Below are 19,735 nucleotides of genomic sequence, written 5' to 3'. Positions count from 1 at the left end.
ACTGCGTGATGCTGTAAACTAAATTAAATATTTAATTTAATATTTAAAACTATAGAAAAAAAGGGATTCTGTGAAAGACAGCCTGCAGTAAGTGTGTACAGGTTGAGTCTCCCATATCCAAAATGCTTGGGACCAAGGGTATTTTGGATATCAGAATATTCCGTATTTTGGAATATTTGCATTCCATATTGAAATGTCTTAAGAATAGGGCCCAAATCTAAACACAGAATGCATTTATGTTTTATATACACCTTATACACACAGCATGAAGGAAATTTTATACAATATTTTCAATTATTTTGTGGCTCAAACAAAGTTTGTGTACATACATGAAATTCATTTATATTTCATATACACCCTATACACAAAGCCTATAGGTAGTTGTATCCTTTATTCTTAATAATTTTGTGCCTTAAACAAAGTTTGTGCACTTTGCACCATCAAAAAGCAAAGGTTTCACTATCTCAGTCATGCTAAAAATATTCTGTATTTCAGAATATTCGGATATGGGAGACTCAACCTGTAATACCAGTCAGTATGCAGTGGATTTATTTAATTTTGTAGTTGTATCTTTGTATTGTGCTGAAAAGGTTGATGTAATGGCATAGGTAGTGTATAATATATGTCTACTCCATGCAGTATACAGTAAATAACTTCAGTATACCGGAAGTATGTTACCATAACACAGAACTGAACATTTGTTTCAGCACATTTTCCGGGCACTACATGATGCATTTAAATAAAGAAGAGCATAAATATAGAGTTATGGTAGACTTACCTAGATTACTTCTTTTCTTTGAGGTCCATAGGGTCCACAGGGATACCATGGGGTTATTATGGTTGGAAGACCAGGCACCAAACAGCTTTGGCTCCCAGAATGCCCTTGTCCTCCTCATATATATATATATATACCCCGCCCCTAGCCATAGGACTTCAGTTTAGTTAACAAGCCTAAAGGCAGGAGAAGGAAAGAGGGGAAGGAAGAACAATCGTACACAAGAAACACTCTTACAGAAGATGAGGGAATGACCGAAAGAAAATGACCCAATGAAGCCAGGTGAGTCAGGGTGGGCACCCTGTGGACCTCGAAGAAAAGGAGTTATCAAGGTAGGTCTACCATAACGCTATATTTCTTATTCGGGGTCAATAGGGATCCACAGGGATACCATGGGGATGTCCTAAAGCAGTTCCCCTAGGGTGGGGGATGCTCCTGAGCAGAAAGGAGAACTTGTCGCTCAAAGGAAGCATCCTGGGAGGCATAAAACCTACGAAAAGTGTGGACAGAAGACCACGTGGTAGCCTTGCACAATTGTTCAGCAGAGGCACCACGACTGAATGCCCATGATGGCCCTACAGATAGAGTAGAATGTTCTGTCACTGTGCTTGGGACAGGAAGATTAGCCTGTGTGTACACCCGAGAGATAGTAATGCGTAGCCATCTCGCCAGAGTCTGCTTATTAGCTCGCCATCCTCGTTTGTGAATACCATATAATAGAAAATCAGATTCTCTTTTTGTAACAGTTTGTACGCTCCACATAAATACGGAGAGCACGAACTACATCCAGGTAGGCTTCACCTACAGAAAGGTCTGGAGTCTGAAAAGCTGGAACAACAATTTCTTACTTTACATGAAAAAGGGCCAGTACCTTAGGAAGGTAACCCTCCCTTGTACGAAGAACAGCTTTATCCTGGACAAAAATCAAAAACGGGCAGCAACAAGAGAGCGCTGCCAAATCAGAGACTCTGCGAGCAGGAGAGATAACAAGAAAAAAAAAAAAAAAAGGTCTTTGCTGTCAACCACTTCAAATCTACAGAATCTAAAAGGTTCAAATGGGGAAGCTTGTAACCCCTTAAGAACCAAAGACAAATCCCACAGTGCTACCGGTGGAACAAAAGGAGGCTGAACTCGCAGGACTCTTTGGAAAAAATTTTTAACATCTGGTAATGAAGCAATCTTCTTCTGGAACCAGACTGACTGTGCAGAAACCTGCACTCTCAAAGTGGCCAGACGGAGACAATTGTCTAACTCTGCTGCAGAAAAGCCAGTATCCTGGAAATCCTAAACACCTTAGGATCATATTCCTTATGAGAACATAAATCGACCAAAAGAATGCCAAACTCTGTTATAGATGCAGGCAGAGGCAGGCTTTCGTGCTCTAAGCATCGTTAGAACTACAGAACTGGAAAATCCCTTAGCTTTTAGGATGGAAGATTCAAGAGCCACGCCGTAGAAAGCCAGGCGGGGCAAGTCCGGATGTCAGCAGGGACCCTGCGTTAGCAGATTCTGCCACAGAGAAAGAGAATGTGGATTGTCTACCGACAGATTCTGTACGTCGGAGAACCAATGACGTCTGGGACAAGCTGGAGCCACCAGTATTACTGTTCCGCCTTCCTGCTTGAATTTCCTGAGAACTCTTGGGAGCAGGGCAATTGAAGGAAAGAGATATGCCAACATTTTACTGCCAATGCATCCACGAAGGCTGCTGATGGGTCTCTGGACCTGGCCCCGTACCTGGGGACCTTGTGGTTGTGGCGTGACGCCATTAGAATAATTTCTGGTAGACCCCATTTGTTTACCAGGAGCTGAAACACTCCCGGATGGAGAGACCACTCTCCAGCGTGTATGTCATGGCGACTTAGGAAGTCTGCTCCCAATTGAGTATTCCCGGAATGAATATTGCCGAGATGGCCGGAAGATGACGTTCTGCCCAAATGAGAACTTTGTGACTTGCTTCATGGCCGCATAACTCCTTGTGCCTCCCTGATGATTGAGGTAGGCCACTATAGTCGCGTTATCGGACTGGATCTGGACAGGCCTGCCCTGTGCCCTAACAAGTGCTTTGTATAGAATATTTTAGAATGTTTATTGGCAGACTACTTTCTTGATCTGTCCATCTCCCCTGGAAGGTGTGATGACCTCCCACCCGCGAAGACTGGCGTCCGTGGTGAGAAGCACCCAATTTGGAATCCAGAACGGGCGCCCTTTGTTTAGATGCTCCTTTTTTAGCCACCACAGGAGGAAATGACAAACCTCTGGAGTGAGAAAGATCATCTGGGACCGTATTAAATGATGCTGTCCGTTCCACCTGGAGAGCATCAACATTTGCAGAGGCCCGGAATGAAACTGAGCATGCCCCACCATGTTGAAGGTCGATACCATTGATCCCAGCACCTGCATTGCTAACAGAATGGATACTCTTCGCTTACGTAACAGTATGTGTATCCACTTTAATAAGGCCCCAATCTCGTCCTCTGGCAGAAACTTTGTGCCTGAGAATTTAGAAATGCTCCCAGATAGACAATCTGCTATTTTGGAGAAAGTGATGATTTCTTCCAATTAATGATCCAGTCGTGCCTTTGTAGGCAGGCTATGGTCAGTTGAAGATGGTGTTGCAAAACCAACGGAGTCCGTGCCAATATCAGAAGGTCGTCCAGATATGGCAGAATTCTGACTCCTTGAAGCCTGAGATAAGCAGTCATGACTGACATTATTTTGGTAAATAGGGAGCCATAAAAAGGCCAAAGGGTAGAGCCTGAAAATGGTAATGTTGCTGAAGGACAGCAAATTGTAAAAATTGCTGGTGGGATGGGATAATTGAAAAATGCAGATTCGCATCCTTAATATCCAGGGAAACCATGTTGTTATCTCCCGGCTACATAGCCAAAATAAATGACCGGAGAGTTTCCATGCGTAATTTGGGAACATGGATAAACCTGTTGAGGGTTTTTAGATTCAATATAGGGTGATATGCCCCATTTGGCTTCTGGACCAGAAATAGATTTGAGAAATAACTAGGGGTGTGCACCGGCCACTTTTCGTGTTTTGTGTTTTGGTTTTGGATCTGGATCTTTCTTCGTATTTTGGATCTGGATTGGTTTTGCCAAAACCACCCTTCCGTGTTTTGGGTTCTGGGTTTTGTGTTTTGGATCTGTATTTTTTTTTAAAAATGCATAAAAACAGCTAAAATCACAGAATTTGTGTGTTTTTCTGCTCCTATGCTATTAACCTCAATAACCTTAATTTCCACTCATTTCCAGTCTATTCTGAACACCTCACAATAGAGTTTTTATGTCCAAAAGGTTGCACCGAGGTAGCTGGATGACTATGCTAAGAGATACGAGTGGGCGGCACAAACACGTGGTCCATCTAGGAGTGACACTGCAGTGGCAGACAGGATGGCAGTTTGAAAAACTAGGCCCCAAACAGTACATAATTCAAAGAAAAAAAAAGAGGTGCAAGATGGAATTGTCCTTGGGCCCTCCCACCCACCCTCATGTTGTATAAACAGGACATGCACACTTTAACAAACCAAACAATTCATCGCCAGGGTCTGCCACACGACTGTGGCTGAAATGATTGGTTCGTTTGGGCCCCCACAAAACAAGCTGGCAATTAATCTGTCCCTGCACAAACTGGCTCTACGGAGGCATGATGTCGTCCTCATCCACCGATTCCTCACCCTCTTCAGTGTTGTGTACATCCTCATCCTCACAGAGTATTAATTTTTCCCCGCTGGAATCCACAACCACAGGTCCCTCTGTACATTCTGGAGGCTGGTCTCCCTGGAAGAGTTGATAATTAATTTTATGAACATCATCTTCTCCACATTTTGTGGAAGCAACCTCCTACGCCTTTCGCTGACAAGGTTCCCGGCTGCACTAAACACTCTTTTGGAGTACACACTGGAGGGGGAGGGGGCAACTCAGGTAAAATAGAGCCAGTTTGTACAGGGGTCTCCAAATTGCCTCTTTTTCCTGCCAGTACAGGTACGGACTGTCTGACATGCCTACTTGGATGCTGTCACCGATGTAATCCTTTAACAGACAGACGCATGCTTGTCGCTGCTGCTTTGAGGATGCAGGTGCGGCTACAGCCCACACAATTCACACACAAACACAGAAAAAAAGATTTTATTTTGTTGGTGCGCACTTTGGGGGTAACACCACCCTTTAACAGACAGACGCACGCTTGTCACTGCTGCTTTGAGGATGCAGGTGCGGCTACAGCCCACACAATTCACACACAAACACAGAAAAAAAGATTTTATTTTGTTGGTGCGCACTTTGGGGGTAACACCACCCTTTAACAGACAGACGCACGCTTGTCACTGCTGGTTTGAGGACAGTATCATATGCAGTGACAGTAGACTTGTCAGAAATTGTAGGCACGTCCTTCAGTCCGGACCAGATGTCCAAACCGGCCCTTGACTTATGACACAGGCGCACGCTTGGCGCTGCTACTGTGTTGATGCACGTGCGGCTACATCGCACACAAGTCACAAACACAGAAAAAAAATGTTTTTTTATTTTTTGGAGCACTTTGGGGGTTACACCACCCTTTAACAGACTTATGGGACACAGGCGCACGCTTGGCGCTGCTCCTTTAATGATGCACATGCAGCCACAGTGCACACAATTCACAAAACACAGAAAATAAAGAATTTTTTATTGTTAGTGGAGTGCACTTTGAGGGTTACACCACCCTTTAACAGACAGACGCACGCTTGTCGCTGCTGCTTTAAGGATGCAGGTGGAATCTAGACGGGATTTGGAACCGGGGACACACTACCTCCATCAATTGTCTAAATCCCTCTGTACTAATGGCGGATACCGGACGCAAGTCTAACACCAACATAGCAGTCAAGGCCTCAGTTATACGTTTTGCTTCAGGAAGACTGCTGTCGTACTTCATCCATCTCGCTAAGGACTGTTGGAGGGTCAATTGTTTAGTAAAAGTAGTGGTGTTCCTACTTCCTCTCTGGGATGATGAACAACTCCCAGCAGCAGCAACAGCACTAGGAGGAAGTGGTTCTTGATCTTTCTCTATTTTATTTTTAATCGGAGAAAGTTTGGTCCTCCATTTATGTTATATTGATATATACGTGCGGCTAAGGCGCACACAAACACAGAATATATTTTTTTATTTTTGCTGGAGAGTAGTGCACTTTGTGGGTTACACCACCCTTTAAGAAATGAGCCAGCCGGGCCTTTACTTATGGGACACAGGCGCATGCTGGCGCTGCTCCTTTGTTGATGCACGTGCAGCCACAGTGCACACAATTCACAAACAGAAATTTTTTTTTAATTTTGTTTGAAGTGCACTTTTGGGGTTACAGCACCCTTTAGCGGTCAATCCAGCCGGCCCTTTATTTATGGGACACAGGCGCATGCTTGGCACTACTTTGTTGATGCACGTGCGGCTACTGCGCACACAATTCACAAACACAGAAAATATTTTATTTTTTTTGTTAGCACTTGGGGAGAGCACCCCTTTAGGACTGGGACTCTGCACAAGACTTTGGAGTGGACACAGTCCCTATGGACAACAGCAGCACAGCACAACACAGCCAGCCCCTATGGACTTTGGAGCAGTGGACACAGCCAGCCCCTATGGACTTTGGAGGAGTGGACACAGCCCTTATGGACAACAGCAGCACAGCACAACACTACACTGCACTACACTGCCCAGCTAGCCCTAACTCCCACCCTCCCTCTTCACTGTCCACAGCCGAGTGAGAAAATGGCGCCGACGCGGGTACCTTATATAGGATCCAAAACCCGCAAGACCCGGAAGGCGGGATGATGACGTTTTGCCTCGATTTCAGATCCGAGTCAGACGGGAAAAGTCGAGCCTGACTCGGATCGGCCGGGCTCGGGGGGGGTTCGGATTTCAGAAATCCGAACCCGCTCACCCCTAGTAATAACCCCTTAGTTGTTGGGACACAGGAACTGGGACTATTACCCCTGCCTGTAGCAGGGAGTGAATGGCTTCCTGAACAGCCAAGGCCTTGTCCACATCTGATGGAGGCTTTGTGGCAAAACACTACTTGCGGGGATATCTCTTGAAACTGAGGGCATACCGCTGAAAGACCACTTCTTGGACCCAGGCATCTGTAGTTTAATGCCAATAATCTGCAAACTGAAGTCGGCCCCCCACCCTGGGATCCCCCAGGAGGAGGCCTGCTCCATCAAGCCGAAGGCTTGTTGTCCGGCTTAGAAGCAGAACGTCTTGCCTTAGTTTTTCGATTTGACTTAGGAAAACTAGTCTGCCTGTAAGAAGTCTGTACTTTACCTCTTCTCTGAGGACGGAAGGACTGAAAAGAAACCTGCCTAGCTTTACTATTTGACTTAGATGGCAGACCTGCTGACTTTGAAGCCGCCAGAGTAGAAATTATGTTATCGAACTCTGCTCCAAAAAGTACCTTTCCATGAAAAGGTAAAACTTCCAGCGCCCTCTTTGATCCTGTATCAGCTTTCCAAGATCCTAACCAAAGGGCCCTGCGTGCTACTAGGGATGCTGCTGATGCCTTAGAAGCTAAAATTCCAGCATCCACTGCAGCTTCTCCCAGATAGGAAGCCGCTTCCCGTATGTGGGAAATATCCATCATCTATTCACTAGTAGCATTTGGTAGAGAATTTTCCAATGCCTCAATCCATTCTTCAACAGCCTTGGCTACCCAGGCTCCAGCTATAGCTGGATGGGTAACAGCTCCAGATGATGAGAATATTGCCTTAAAACAGGCTTCAATCTTTTTATCTGTGGAATCCCTCAGAGAAGATGCTTATGGAATATGCAATGTTGCATTTCTTAATAAATGCGTTACCTCAGCATCTACAGTAGGAGGTACCTCTCACTTGACACATACAGAAGGTGGGAACGGATACAATGACTATCCTCTTATCTACATAAAACCGCTCATCAGGGTTACCTCATGCCTCTTCAAAAAGCTCAGTAAGCTGTTCAGACACAGGGAACGTTTTGACCACCTTTCGGTGGTGATTAAACACTGGAGTATTCTATGAGCTGGATCATCATCCTGAATATCTAGGACTGATTTAACGCCCTCATCAAAGTAGTAACATCCACAGTAGATGGATGATCCTCCTCCCCAGAAGTAGATCCTGGAAAGGAATCCTGTCCATCATCAAATTCCTCTGATGATGCGTCTGAATCCATATGCTGGGCAGACTGAGATAAAGACAACTTGCGTTTAGGCGCTTTAGTCACTACTGGTCTGTTAACATTAGATGGTGCCATACTCCAACTAGAATGGCCATCAACATCCCTTATTGCGGAATGCATATGTGGTGAAAACATATGGACACCCCATTCAAGGAGGCAACGTTGGAGAAGCCAAACGATCCACCACCTGCATCATAACCTGGGACAAAGAGGTAACCCAAGATGGCTCTTGACCAACAACAGGTAAACCGGACTGGTAAGGTGGCACTTTATAACACAGTCAGTCACCACTCAAACCCTCCTTTATGTCCTGTGAGGACACACAAGCCTTACATGAAACCAGCACAGGTGGCTCCCCCTCCTGTTTCCCTTTATCTTTTGACGTTTTCAAAGTAAAGGCCAATCACAAAGTTATGTGACAGCCTTCACAAGATCACAATGAATGTGAAGTACTTCAGAAAGAAACAGTGATAGTTATAATTGACAGATAGAAATAAAAAACAGCATCAGTCAGCAGCTAGCAAACAGTCACATACAACGCATATGTAATATAATTACAATTGGCTCTAAATCAGCTGCAGCAACGGAAAGGAATGGTAGGACATAGAGCACCGTATATCTTAACCAAGGTAGAGGTATACAGGGAGACTGTCCAGACCCTCCTGAGACCAACATCTACCGGGTGCACTGTGTGGACCGTGAGCATCTCATACACGTGGAGTAGACGGAGCAACCCAGACACACAAAACCCTTCGTAGGGACTGTGTATGAGGGAGGAGCTGCCAGGGGAGTGCCTACCTCCCCCTAAGTTGCATTAACCAACCGGGTATGCTGGCCTCGTGGCAGCAGATATGCGTCTGCTGCCGATCCCCGGCGTCAGATAGGGCCCCAGCTGGTGTAGTAAGGATGCAGACAATCCCTGGTCCTTACAGCAGCGGCTTCTGGTGCGTCTCTAACACCAGAAGCAAGGACTGCCAAGCGCGTTTTCCCGTAACCAAGGAATCACCTTACCTGACATCTCCGAGCGTCCGGTGCAGTCCAGGTCGCAGCATCGCTGCTAGCTAAGCTCAGCCACGACCCGCCCAAATCACCAGCACAATTACGGATGTTGCAGACCGGCGGAGGTAGACGGAGTCGCAGTACATGCGTCTTAATACAGACGCTTTGTACTGCCAACTCAAAAAACTTAAAAAAAAAAAAAAAATAAAATAAAAAGCTTAGGACTGCCTGAGCAGTCCCCTGTTACAACAGTGCATTTGAATCCTGGGAGCCAAAGCTTTGACTGTTTGGTGCCTGGTCTTCCAACCATAATATCCCCATGGTAGCCCTGTGGACCCCGAAGAACGAAATATTGAATTACTGCTGCAGTGGGAATGTATATATTGCAATAAACATCCAGAATGAATTGTCCCAAATATGTTATCTGTTACACAGGTTATAGCTCTGGACACTGACCCCTTTTTGCAATGCTGTGTTTTTATAAAGCATATGGAACTTAACTTTGCTAACATGCCTCTTAGCCGCACAATAGCCTAAAACCCAAATGCTAAAGGGTATATGGCACATTAAAATAAAGAAAGGTTTTGGTACAAAGTTATTGTTTAAGTCCAAAAAAGCTATTTCCCACCTCATGTTCAGCTCCTATGACCCCCTTCTCTCTAGCTGAGCAGATCACGGAGATGACTAATGTTTTGCTACATAAGTTAAGAGCTTTATGAACATAAGGAATGTCACCTAGTCTGGGATCAGGATTGGATCACCAACTCTCTACTACACAATGATCTCTCCCCTTATGTTGGAACTTAAGAGACGTATATGATGTACTCATAAGCCGAAACAAAGAGGTTGGGATTACCAGGCATTGCCTTTTTTTTTCCTCAGTGAGATAATGAGCCTTGGTATGTACAACCCTGAAAACGGCAGGTAAAAAGGCATGATCTTATGTGGTTTGTTATAGCTAGAGCAATATTTAACCCAGTGAAGCATTCTCACATCTTTGTGCTTGCAAATTATTATATTTTGAATAACCTTCCTGTGTTTTACAACAAAACTATGCCAGTACACAAACATTTGGTTTTGGCATTAACAATTCAAGTATTTCCTGAACTAAAGGAAATCATATTGTAAGTATGAAATAAGTTGTAATAAAATCGAATTAAACTATAAAGTGCATTCTATTTAGGAGTAAAGCTGACCGATACGCCGGCTGATTTGTGAGATATAAACACTTAATAATCATCCGCTCGATATGTCAGGCATTTAAATTTGCCCGCCCAATTACAAGCTGTTGATACACAGCCAGACATAGATATATCTGCAAGATGTATCGGCGGCAGTTGTGCTGCAGGGCCGACCGGATATGTCTGTCAAAACGTGTACACAACTGTCGATGCTCTCGCAATATATTGTTCATTGATCAAATATATCAACAAGTGTGCTCCCAGCTTAACAGTATAGCGTATTAAATACTCCTGTTCCACCACATAACCCTGACACCAGATCACTCGCCACACCCTCCTGCCTCAGCCATCTCTACCTTGCCTACTTCCTGCCCTCAGGTCCATAATCCACGTCATGTCATGCCTGTTTCCCCTAGATTGTAAGCTCCTAGGAGCAGGGTCCTCCCTACTGTTCTCACAGCCCTCTTCTGTAGCACTTCAATGAAAGCCTTCACCTTCCCAGTTGTATTGTTTACTTGTGCACTGTTTATGTTTTGGTTACAGAATTGTAATGTAATGTTCTGTGTACTCTGTACTGTCCTCCTTTTGACGTTTGTACGGCGCTGCGTACCACTTACGGGGCCTTATAAAGAAAATGTAATAATAATTTATGAACACTGTACGGCATATATGCTAGTGTACAAACTTGAACACATCTGGAGTCCCTTGGCAATGGTTTGATGGCTTTAGTGTTTTGATCGGAGTGTGAGCAAGTTCCCCATGCTTTTGCTTGCTGGTTACACAAATATTTCCAGTGCACTATTGCCATCGCTGATAACAAATTTTTCCGTTTTGAATAGATATATGGCATTAATATGCCATGCAGCTGGAACCATGTACAATATGGGTAAAACCAAGCACAGGTATCTTTCTTTTTAGACAGGTTCTCATTTGATGGTGGTAAATAATAGGCATAGTTACTGTTTTTAGATTTTAAATTTTTTCACATTATATTAATTTTCCTGCACAAAATCGATCTACCTGGTGGTTAGCGCAGCTTGCAAACCTATAACTTCGCATTAATAGCAGACTTTAAAATTAACTTTTAAGGGCAATTTAACAGCATCTTATATTTAACATAATTAGTCTACTTATTGAAAAGCTGACAGTACTTCTCGAAATAAGAATAAAAAAAAAACAAAAATGTAAACCCCCTAAAACAAAATTACTTAACTTAAAGTATGAAATTACCTGTGTCACTGTCCAATGGTGTGCAAAATATGACTGATCAGTCAAATAAAGGCAGATGCGCGAGACCCGTGTTCTGCTCACTCGAGAACTTAATTTATTACTTTGCATCAAAACCAACTTCTCGGCGGAGAATCCTGGCACATAATAAAAGTAAAATGTGTGTGTATATACAGACAAAAAGTTATGTTTGTAATAATTCTATCAGTACATTTCATTAGCAATACACAAAACAGTGCAAATTAGCATTCTAACATACCAGAAAAATAAACCAAAGATAAATTAAATTAAGATTGTAACAAGGTTTATGGCTTTCACGGGAACCTCACTTATTTTTGACTTGTGTTTGCATCTGTACCTATATACAGTATGCCGTCGAAGTTTACAGTCAGGTGCATAAATATATTGGGATATTGACAGAATTTCATATTTTGGCCTCTATTCACCACCACAATGGCTTTGAAATTAAACAAACAAGATGTGCTTTAACTGCAGACTTTCAGATTTCATTTGAGGGTAATTACATCCAAATCAGGTGAACGGTGTAGGAATTACAACAGTTTCTATATGTGCCTCCCACTTTTTAAGGGGCCAAAAGCAATGGGACTATCAACTCAAAAGCTATTTCATGGACAGGTGTGGGCTATTTCCTCGTTATTTCATTATCAATTAAACAGGTAAAAGGTCTAGAGTTGATTCTAGGTGTGACATTTGCAATTGGAATCAGTTGCTGTCGACTCTCAATATGAGATCCAAAGAGCTATCACTATCAGTGAAGCAAGCCATCATTAGGCTGAAAAATCAAAACAAACCCATCAGAGAGATAGCAAAAACATTAGGTGTGGCCAAATCAACTGTTTGGAACATTCTTAAAAAGAAAGAATGCACCGGAGAGCTCAGCAACACCAAAAGACCCGGAAGACCACGGAAAACAACTGTGGTGGATGACAGGAGAATTATTTCCCTGGTGAAGAAAAACCCCTTCACAACAGTTGGCCAAATCAAGAACACTCTCCAGGAAGTAGGTGTATATGTGATAAAGTCAACAATCAAGAGAAGACTTCACTAGAGTGAATATAGAGGGTTCACCACAAGATGTAAACCATTGGCGAGCCACAAAAACAGGAAGACCAGATTAGAGTTTGCCAAACAACATCTAAAAAAGCCATTACAGTTCTGGAACAACATCCTATGGACAGATGAGACAAAGATCAACTTGTACCAGAGTGATGGGAAGAGAAGAGTATGGAGAAGGAAAGGAACTGCTCATGATCCAAAACATACCACCTCATCAGTGAAGCATGGTGGTGGTACTGTCATGGCGTGGGCATGTATGGCTGCCAATGGAACTGGTTCCCTAGTATTTATTGATGATGTGACTGCTGACAAAAGCAGCAGAATGAATTCTGAAGTGTTTTGGACAATATTATATGCTCATATTCAGTCAAATGCTTCAGAACTCATTGGACGGCGCTTCACAGTGCAGATGGACAATGACCCGAAGCATACTGCAAAAGCAATCAAAGAGTTTTTTAAGGCTAAAAAGTGGAATGTTATGCAATGGCCAAGTCAATCCCCTGACCTGAATCCGATTGAGCATGCATTTCACTTGATGAAGACAAAACTGAAGGGAAAATGCCCCAAGAACAAGCAGGAACTGAAGACATTTGCAGTAGACCAGCGTCTGGTGATGTCTATGCGTTCCAGACTTCAGGCTGTAATTGCCTGTAAAGGATTTGCAACAAAGTATTAAAAAGTGAAAGTTAGATTTAGGATGGTTTAGTTTTTCCCATTATTTTTGGCCCCTTAAAAAGTGGGAGGCATATATAGAAACCGTTGTAATTCCTACACCGTTCACCTGATTTGGATGTAATTACCCTCAAATGAAATCTGAAAGTCTGCAGTTAAAGCACATCTTATTTGTTTCATTTCAAAGCCATTGTTGTGGTGAATAGAGGCCAAAATATGAAAATTCTGTCAATGTCCCAATATTTATGCACCTGACTGTAAATCTGTTTATTGAGGTTAGCTTCCAAATCTATAGATCTCTGCTGTTTTAAATCCTTAAATGCATAGTAATCTTTCAAATTTTAATTGTTTTTATTTTAACATCCAAAAATGATCATACATCTTCACAGAAAAATGTGATTGAATATCTATTTTCCAATGATGCACAATTAAAATAAACTAATATGACTGAGGTAGAAGAGAAGAGCACAAGCGGCAGGAAGCTAGAAACGGTAAGAAATATAAAGTAGTCATATAATGAGCTTGTAATAAATGGTTTTAAAATGGAAAAAATGTGTAACATACAACAAAATATAATGATGCACTTAACAATTGTAAATTACATTAAAAAAAAATCCAATAATGTGGCAAGTGGACTAATTGTAATCTTTATGGGAGCAGCATATCAGTATTATCAGACATGAACTCTGTACACCAGTAACAACAGAATAAGGAGAGAAAAGAATTGAATGCAAAGATTCCAGAACAATAGATGCTGACAAATATAATTCAGGTACTTATACATTCCCTATAGGCGCCATATGCAACTCCAGCTTATGAAGCATGGGAGGATGGTACACACACATACAAATTAGAGATGTGCGGGTTCGGTTTTACTCAGATATGTTCGAATCTCAAAAACGGCATCTCATTGAACATCGGCTATCACGTTTTGGATAGCCAATAAAATAAATCTGAACTTGCGATAATTTTGAACAGATTAAAACCGAACCGCACATCTATAATACAAGTACCAGATGTAACAACCTAAATTACTAGCGTGTACATGGAAACAAGCATTGGTCCATCCAGTGCAAAATTATCTCCCACTGGATCTTACTATTGTTTTGTATCTCTATCCCTATGTTTTTTGTGCTGCTGGTGAGTGAAAGGAACAGTAGCCGCTATAGATGAAGTTAACAGTATGGAGACCGGTGCTCTAGGACTAGTGAAATGCTTAGCTAACAGTGTTTACTTTCTTCCAAAGTGCGGTTGAAGAGTTGCTGATTCCATTTCCGGGGCCACAATCTAAACAGACGTATCAGGCAAAACATTTTTGTTGCCACATAATAGCATGTCTAGGTATCGTTCACAAATGTCCGATGGCTTTCTTGATCTGCCCTACTGCACTGAACCATTACAGATGCAGCAAGTTAAAATATATGCAATGTGCAGTCCTGCCTTCTGGCTATCAACACCTAAACCATGCTGCAAGTCTGGGACAATTAGATTTTCTACACTAGTACATTTACTAACCATATATTTTAACTGACAATTTAAAAAATTACAAAAAAAAAAAAAATCTTAATAAAAAAAAAATTAATAAAAAGCTATTTTTTGTTTAAAGCATACCTTACCTATAAGTGTTGAGAACAAAAAACTGAAATAGTCCACATCATACATTGTAATTTCAGGCGCTGGACACAAACAATTTCCAAAAGAAGACCTGTAATAAATGAGACATTACGGTTGTTTCAAACATGTAAATGCTGGCTATTATTAGAACTACTGTTAACCAAATTCAATGAATCTATAGCATGCAGCTTATGCCGCCTATCCACTACGCGACATTACTGAACGATTGCGCCAATCACTCAGTAATCGGACACAAATCTTGCAGATTAATGTCGGAAACTACCAGCGATGCACGCTCCTGCTGGTCGTTTCCGACATCAATCATCGACCGAACATGCTGGTCAACCCGACGATAACGTTAGTGTATGCTTAGGGACATTAGGGGTGCATGTTAAGGGATGATTAATGTGCCTACACTGAACGTTCAGTGTAGGCACAGCACAGACTGTGAAACGACTGCACGATTATGGTCGTAATTGTGCAGTCGTTTTTTGGTCTGCTAGTGGATGTTACCCTTTAGTATTATGGGTAGTATGACACCAATGAAAATTATGCCATTTAAAATATCAAGAAATATTTCCAGATAGTACTAAAGTGGTCTGCATCTTAAAATTATTATATATTTTTCATAAAATATTTCTCCATTATTTAGTAAAGGAGCCCACTTCCAGCACTCATTTCTGAGGTGTATTGTTAATTTTAAGTACATGTAACATTTTTAACAGCTTAGTGTTTAGTCCAAAAAACACAATATTTCAGACCAACTTTTCCCTGTAGTTCCGTACAGCCTCACAAAAGGAATACTTGAAATTAGGAACCCAACAGCACACAAATAATTTAATCAATAGTCTAGTGAACTAGGTTTGTAATTGCTGCCAATCACATCACTAATATGCAGAACAGGTCCAAATCCCAAAGAAAATGTGCACAAAGAGCCAATGTTTTGAAGACCCTTGTTAACGGTGTATGAGCAATTATTTTAAAGCTTTTGCGCATGCAGCCAGATTGCTCCTCTGAAAGGGGTGGGATTAATTTACACACTCGTGGGCCCACCTTGATGATGCCATCATATCTCAACGCTCCTGGGACAGAGTGGTGATACCAACTATAGTGAAAAAAAAAAAAAGGGGGGGGGGGTTTATGCATAAAATATGCATAAAAAATAGACCACAATTCGGATCCTCATATATCTATAATTGGACCCAGCATCTAGTCCATAGTGCCACAATTATGCATTAGTTTTTAAATCACTTCGTTCTCACCAGACTTGTAAATATAGGGAAGTCCTTTTAATAGTCCCACGGACCAATTTTCTCCAGTTTTAGTAATAGCAAGGGACATTCGCAGTGACAGTCCTTTAATATAAAGAACTGGGTCCAATTAAAGATATGAGGATCCGAATTGTGGTCTATTTTTTATGCATATTTTGTGTGTGTTTATCTGTTTTATATTTATATGTACATTGTAATTTGTTATTTGTTTTTGATATAAAGTACACTGTGTATAATATTGGCGTCTTGGTTTAAATCCTGCCCTGTCAATGCAATTTTAGTGTGTTTAATTATCTTTAATATTAGCGCACCACTATTTGGTTATCTTCAGTGGCAATTACAGATTTTCCTAGGAAAATTTGTTTTTAGGTATACACAACCTACTGGTGTGTGCTGCTGTGTGTGAATATATTAAGATTTTTTTGATTAGCGCCCAGCTTTTTGGTGTGTTGTGGGTGTTACTATCAGTGTTTATAGCGGGCAGCTGTTAATTATATATTTGACATGGCAGAATTTATGTGTTTTACGAACAGACTTTCTAGGAGAGAATTATATATACAAGAAAATGATTTTTCTGAACCTAGGGAGATTAATGAACAACCTGATACTGAGTTAATAAAAGGTTTTTTTAAATTGGAACAATTATTGAAGGACGAGATGAGTCACTGGTGGGATAGTGTAACCCTTACAAAATATTTAAATAAGAAACAGATTCCCCGTGGCCTAAGTATTTAAATCACTCTCTATACAGGATGATCAGGGTTTGACGGAAAAATGGAATGAGGTATTAGATAATTGTTCATTTAAGTTGATTGAATTATTAATCAAATATAGATAAGAAGGTGAATGAAACTATTAATAAAATCGAGGAAACTAAGAATTCCTTGATGAAATTTAAAGGAACAGCAGCATTTATAGAACGAGATCAGATAACCAATCAGAAGGTAGAAATGTTTGAAAAAGATCTTATTTCTCTCAAAAATAAGAAATTGTCAAAAGACAATCAGGACTACAAAGATGACAAGGTTAGGACTTATAGGAGACAATCCTTCTCTAGCCCTTACAGAAAAGAGGGTCGTCTGTTTAGAAAGGGAGGATTTGACCCTACCCAAACACATCAATTTCACAACCAAGCTCATCAATATCATGATGATTCTAGGAATATTTATGCCCACTCTAAAGGAAGGTACAATCATTTTCAATCACCCAAGTTTAGATATAGGAGATTCAGCAATAATAGAAAACCGCATGGCAATGAGAAAATCAATCAGGCATCCAATTATTCATCTAAAGACAATGTCCCTCAATCATTCTCTGAGGAGGTTTTTTTTTTTTTAGAGACTCATCCAAAAGGGAAGTTCATACATCTGAATCTATATGCCCCCCTCAGTTTAGGTACACCAAAAAGACACAGGGTTACAGAGGAACTAGGGGAGGAAGAAAATCACATAAGAAGGGCAAGACTCCATTAACGGGTAAAGGTATTTTCAATTTGACCACCAAACAGTTAACAAATTCTCAATTGAGCCTTCTATAGAAAGGACTCAATTTTTCACCTAGTCAGAATCCCAATATGTTTGACTTATTTGTGGAACTTAATCTGTTTGTGAGAAATTTATGTAGGAAGAGGTATTTTGCAACAAAATTAAAGAAACAAAATGTATGCCAATTGTATTAGACAAGATGGATGGTGATACACTGTCTTTATTAGAAGAACTATGGAATGAAAACCATGTTGAAGTTGAAGAAACAGTCAAACCAATATTTAATATTAATGAGAACCCTGACAATAGGGGCAGTAGAAGTAAATTTAAGGAAAGTCAACTTTCTTTCCATCTAAATCAAAAGTCTAATACTATCCTATATTTTTTTATAAAAAAACTATTGATGATTTTCAAGTTATCTGTTCCCAAAAATCATCATGGTCTAATTTAACACAAGAGGAAAAAATAGCTCTTAAAGAATTAGAAAAAGATTGTTCCATGGTTATAAGAAATGCTGATAAAGGGGGAGGAGTGGTGCTCTTGGATAGGGAGTACTATCTCAAGGAAGCCCATATACAACTAGCAGACACCTCTTTCTACAGTAAACTCACAACAGATCCTACTGAGGGTTTTCTAAGAGAGTATAATAACCATATAGAGGCAGCCCTGAAAGGAGAGATTATTTCTAAGGATGAGTATCGCTTTCTTTTTGTTAATTTCCCTATCACTCCTATTTTTTATCACATTCCTAAAATTCACAAATCACTTACAGCACCTCCTGGGAGACCTATTATTTCTGGTATTGGGTCCCTCACTTCTAATTTATCACAGTTTGTAGATTATTTTTTACAAAAATATGTGATTACTTTGAAATCACATATTCGTGACACTATACACTTATTAAATAATATGAGGAATATAATATGGAAACCGGGATATTCTTTTCTATCTTTGGATGTAAAAGCTTTATATACCCATATACCACAGGAAGGGGGTGTACAAGCTATTTCGGAATTTCTAAAAAATTATTATGAAATAAATCCATCTCGAACTAAATTTATTCTGGATTCCATTACTTTTATCCTTAAACACAATTATTTCACTTTTGAGGATTTATTTTATTTACAGGTGATGGGCACGGCCATGGGCACTTGGTTCGCTCCTAGTTTTGCCAATTTATATATGGGTATATTTGAACAGACATTTATTTGGGAAGGCCCTTTTGCAGCGAACCTAGTGTACTATGGCCGTTTTATGATGATTTATTTTTTATTTGGGATGGGGGTGAACCTAAGGCACTGGATTTTGTCACTTGTCTTAACACTAAAATTTTATTTAAGTTTTACATACTGTTTTAGTGATCATCAGATTAATTTTTTGGATTTAACCATCTCCTTTGAGGGGTCCTCTATGGTCACGAGTAATTATAAGAAGGAGGTTGATAACAGCAACTTCCTTTATTACTCCAGTGGTCACTATAGACCATGGTTGAAGAAAGTTCCATTAAGTCAGTTTTTACGCCTACGGCGTAATTGTTCGCAATTGGAGAATTATCGGACACAGGCCAATCAATTATTTGAGGATTTTTTGAGTAGAGGGTACCCGAGACCCTTATTAGAAGTAGCATATAGGAAGTCCATCAATACAGATAGAGGATCGCTTTTGAAGAAAAAGTCAACTTACAAGCAAGGGGAACAAATTAAACAAGGTGAGCAAAGGAAAGAGATCCAGAAACTTTATGTTGTCTCCAAGTTCAATAATCAGTCCCAGGCTATTAAGAAAGTATTAGTGTCAAATTCTAATATCTTACAACAAGATTCTATTTTGAGTAACGTAATTGAACCGGGATTAAAGGTGATTTTTAAGAAAAATAGGAATTTAAAAAACATTCTTGCTCCCAGTGCATTAAAAAGTAAAAATGCCTATGCCAACCCTTTATCTATCAGCCCTATGTGGTTTCCTTCTTTTCCTAAGGGCTGTTACCGATGTGAAGGTAATAGATGTATTACTTGTGGCTTTATAAGGAATAAATCCACAGATATTGTGTCATTTAGATCTAATCTAAAGTATTCTATTCAAGAGTTTATCAATTGTAATACTGTTTACTGCATATACGTATTGCAGTGCCCTTGTGGACTGCAATACGTCGGTAGAACGACTCTTTCCATCAAGACGAGGTTTAGGGAACATCGATTGAACATACTCAAGAGATTTAGGTTACATAGCGTATCCCAACATTTTAATCTA

At 40.7% G+C, this 19,735-nt stretch overlaps 1 protein-coding gene across 1 annotated transcript in view; it reads right to left on the bottom strand.

Annotated features, from left to right (window-relative positions):
- Positions 1-19,735, bottom strand: part of TEX10 (testis expressed 10) — a 108,416-nt gene that overhangs the window by 40,566 nt on the left and 48,115 nt on the right. Inside the window, exons 9-10 of the mRNA XM_088445678.1 lie at positions 14,736-14,824; positions 11,374-11,507 (exon numbers count right to left, since the gene is read on the bottom strand). Of these exons, the coding sequence (XP_088301804.1) occupies positions 11,374-11,507; positions 14,736-14,824 (223 nt within the window). The remainder of the gene's footprint in view (positions 1-11,373; positions 11,508-14,735; positions 14,825-19,735) is intronic.

This window comes from Taudactylus pleione, unplaced genomic scaffold (genome assembly GCF_031769625.1).
Source record: "Taudactylus pleione unplaced genomic scaffold, aTauple2 ptg000386l, whole genome shotgun sequence".
In the NCBI taxonomy this organism is placed as follows: Eukaryota; Metazoa; Chordata; class Amphibia; order Anura; family Myobatrachidae; genus Taudactylus; species Taudactylus pleione.
Note: the sequence above shows the minus strand (reverse complement) of the source record. Positions and strands in the feature narration are given on the sequence as shown.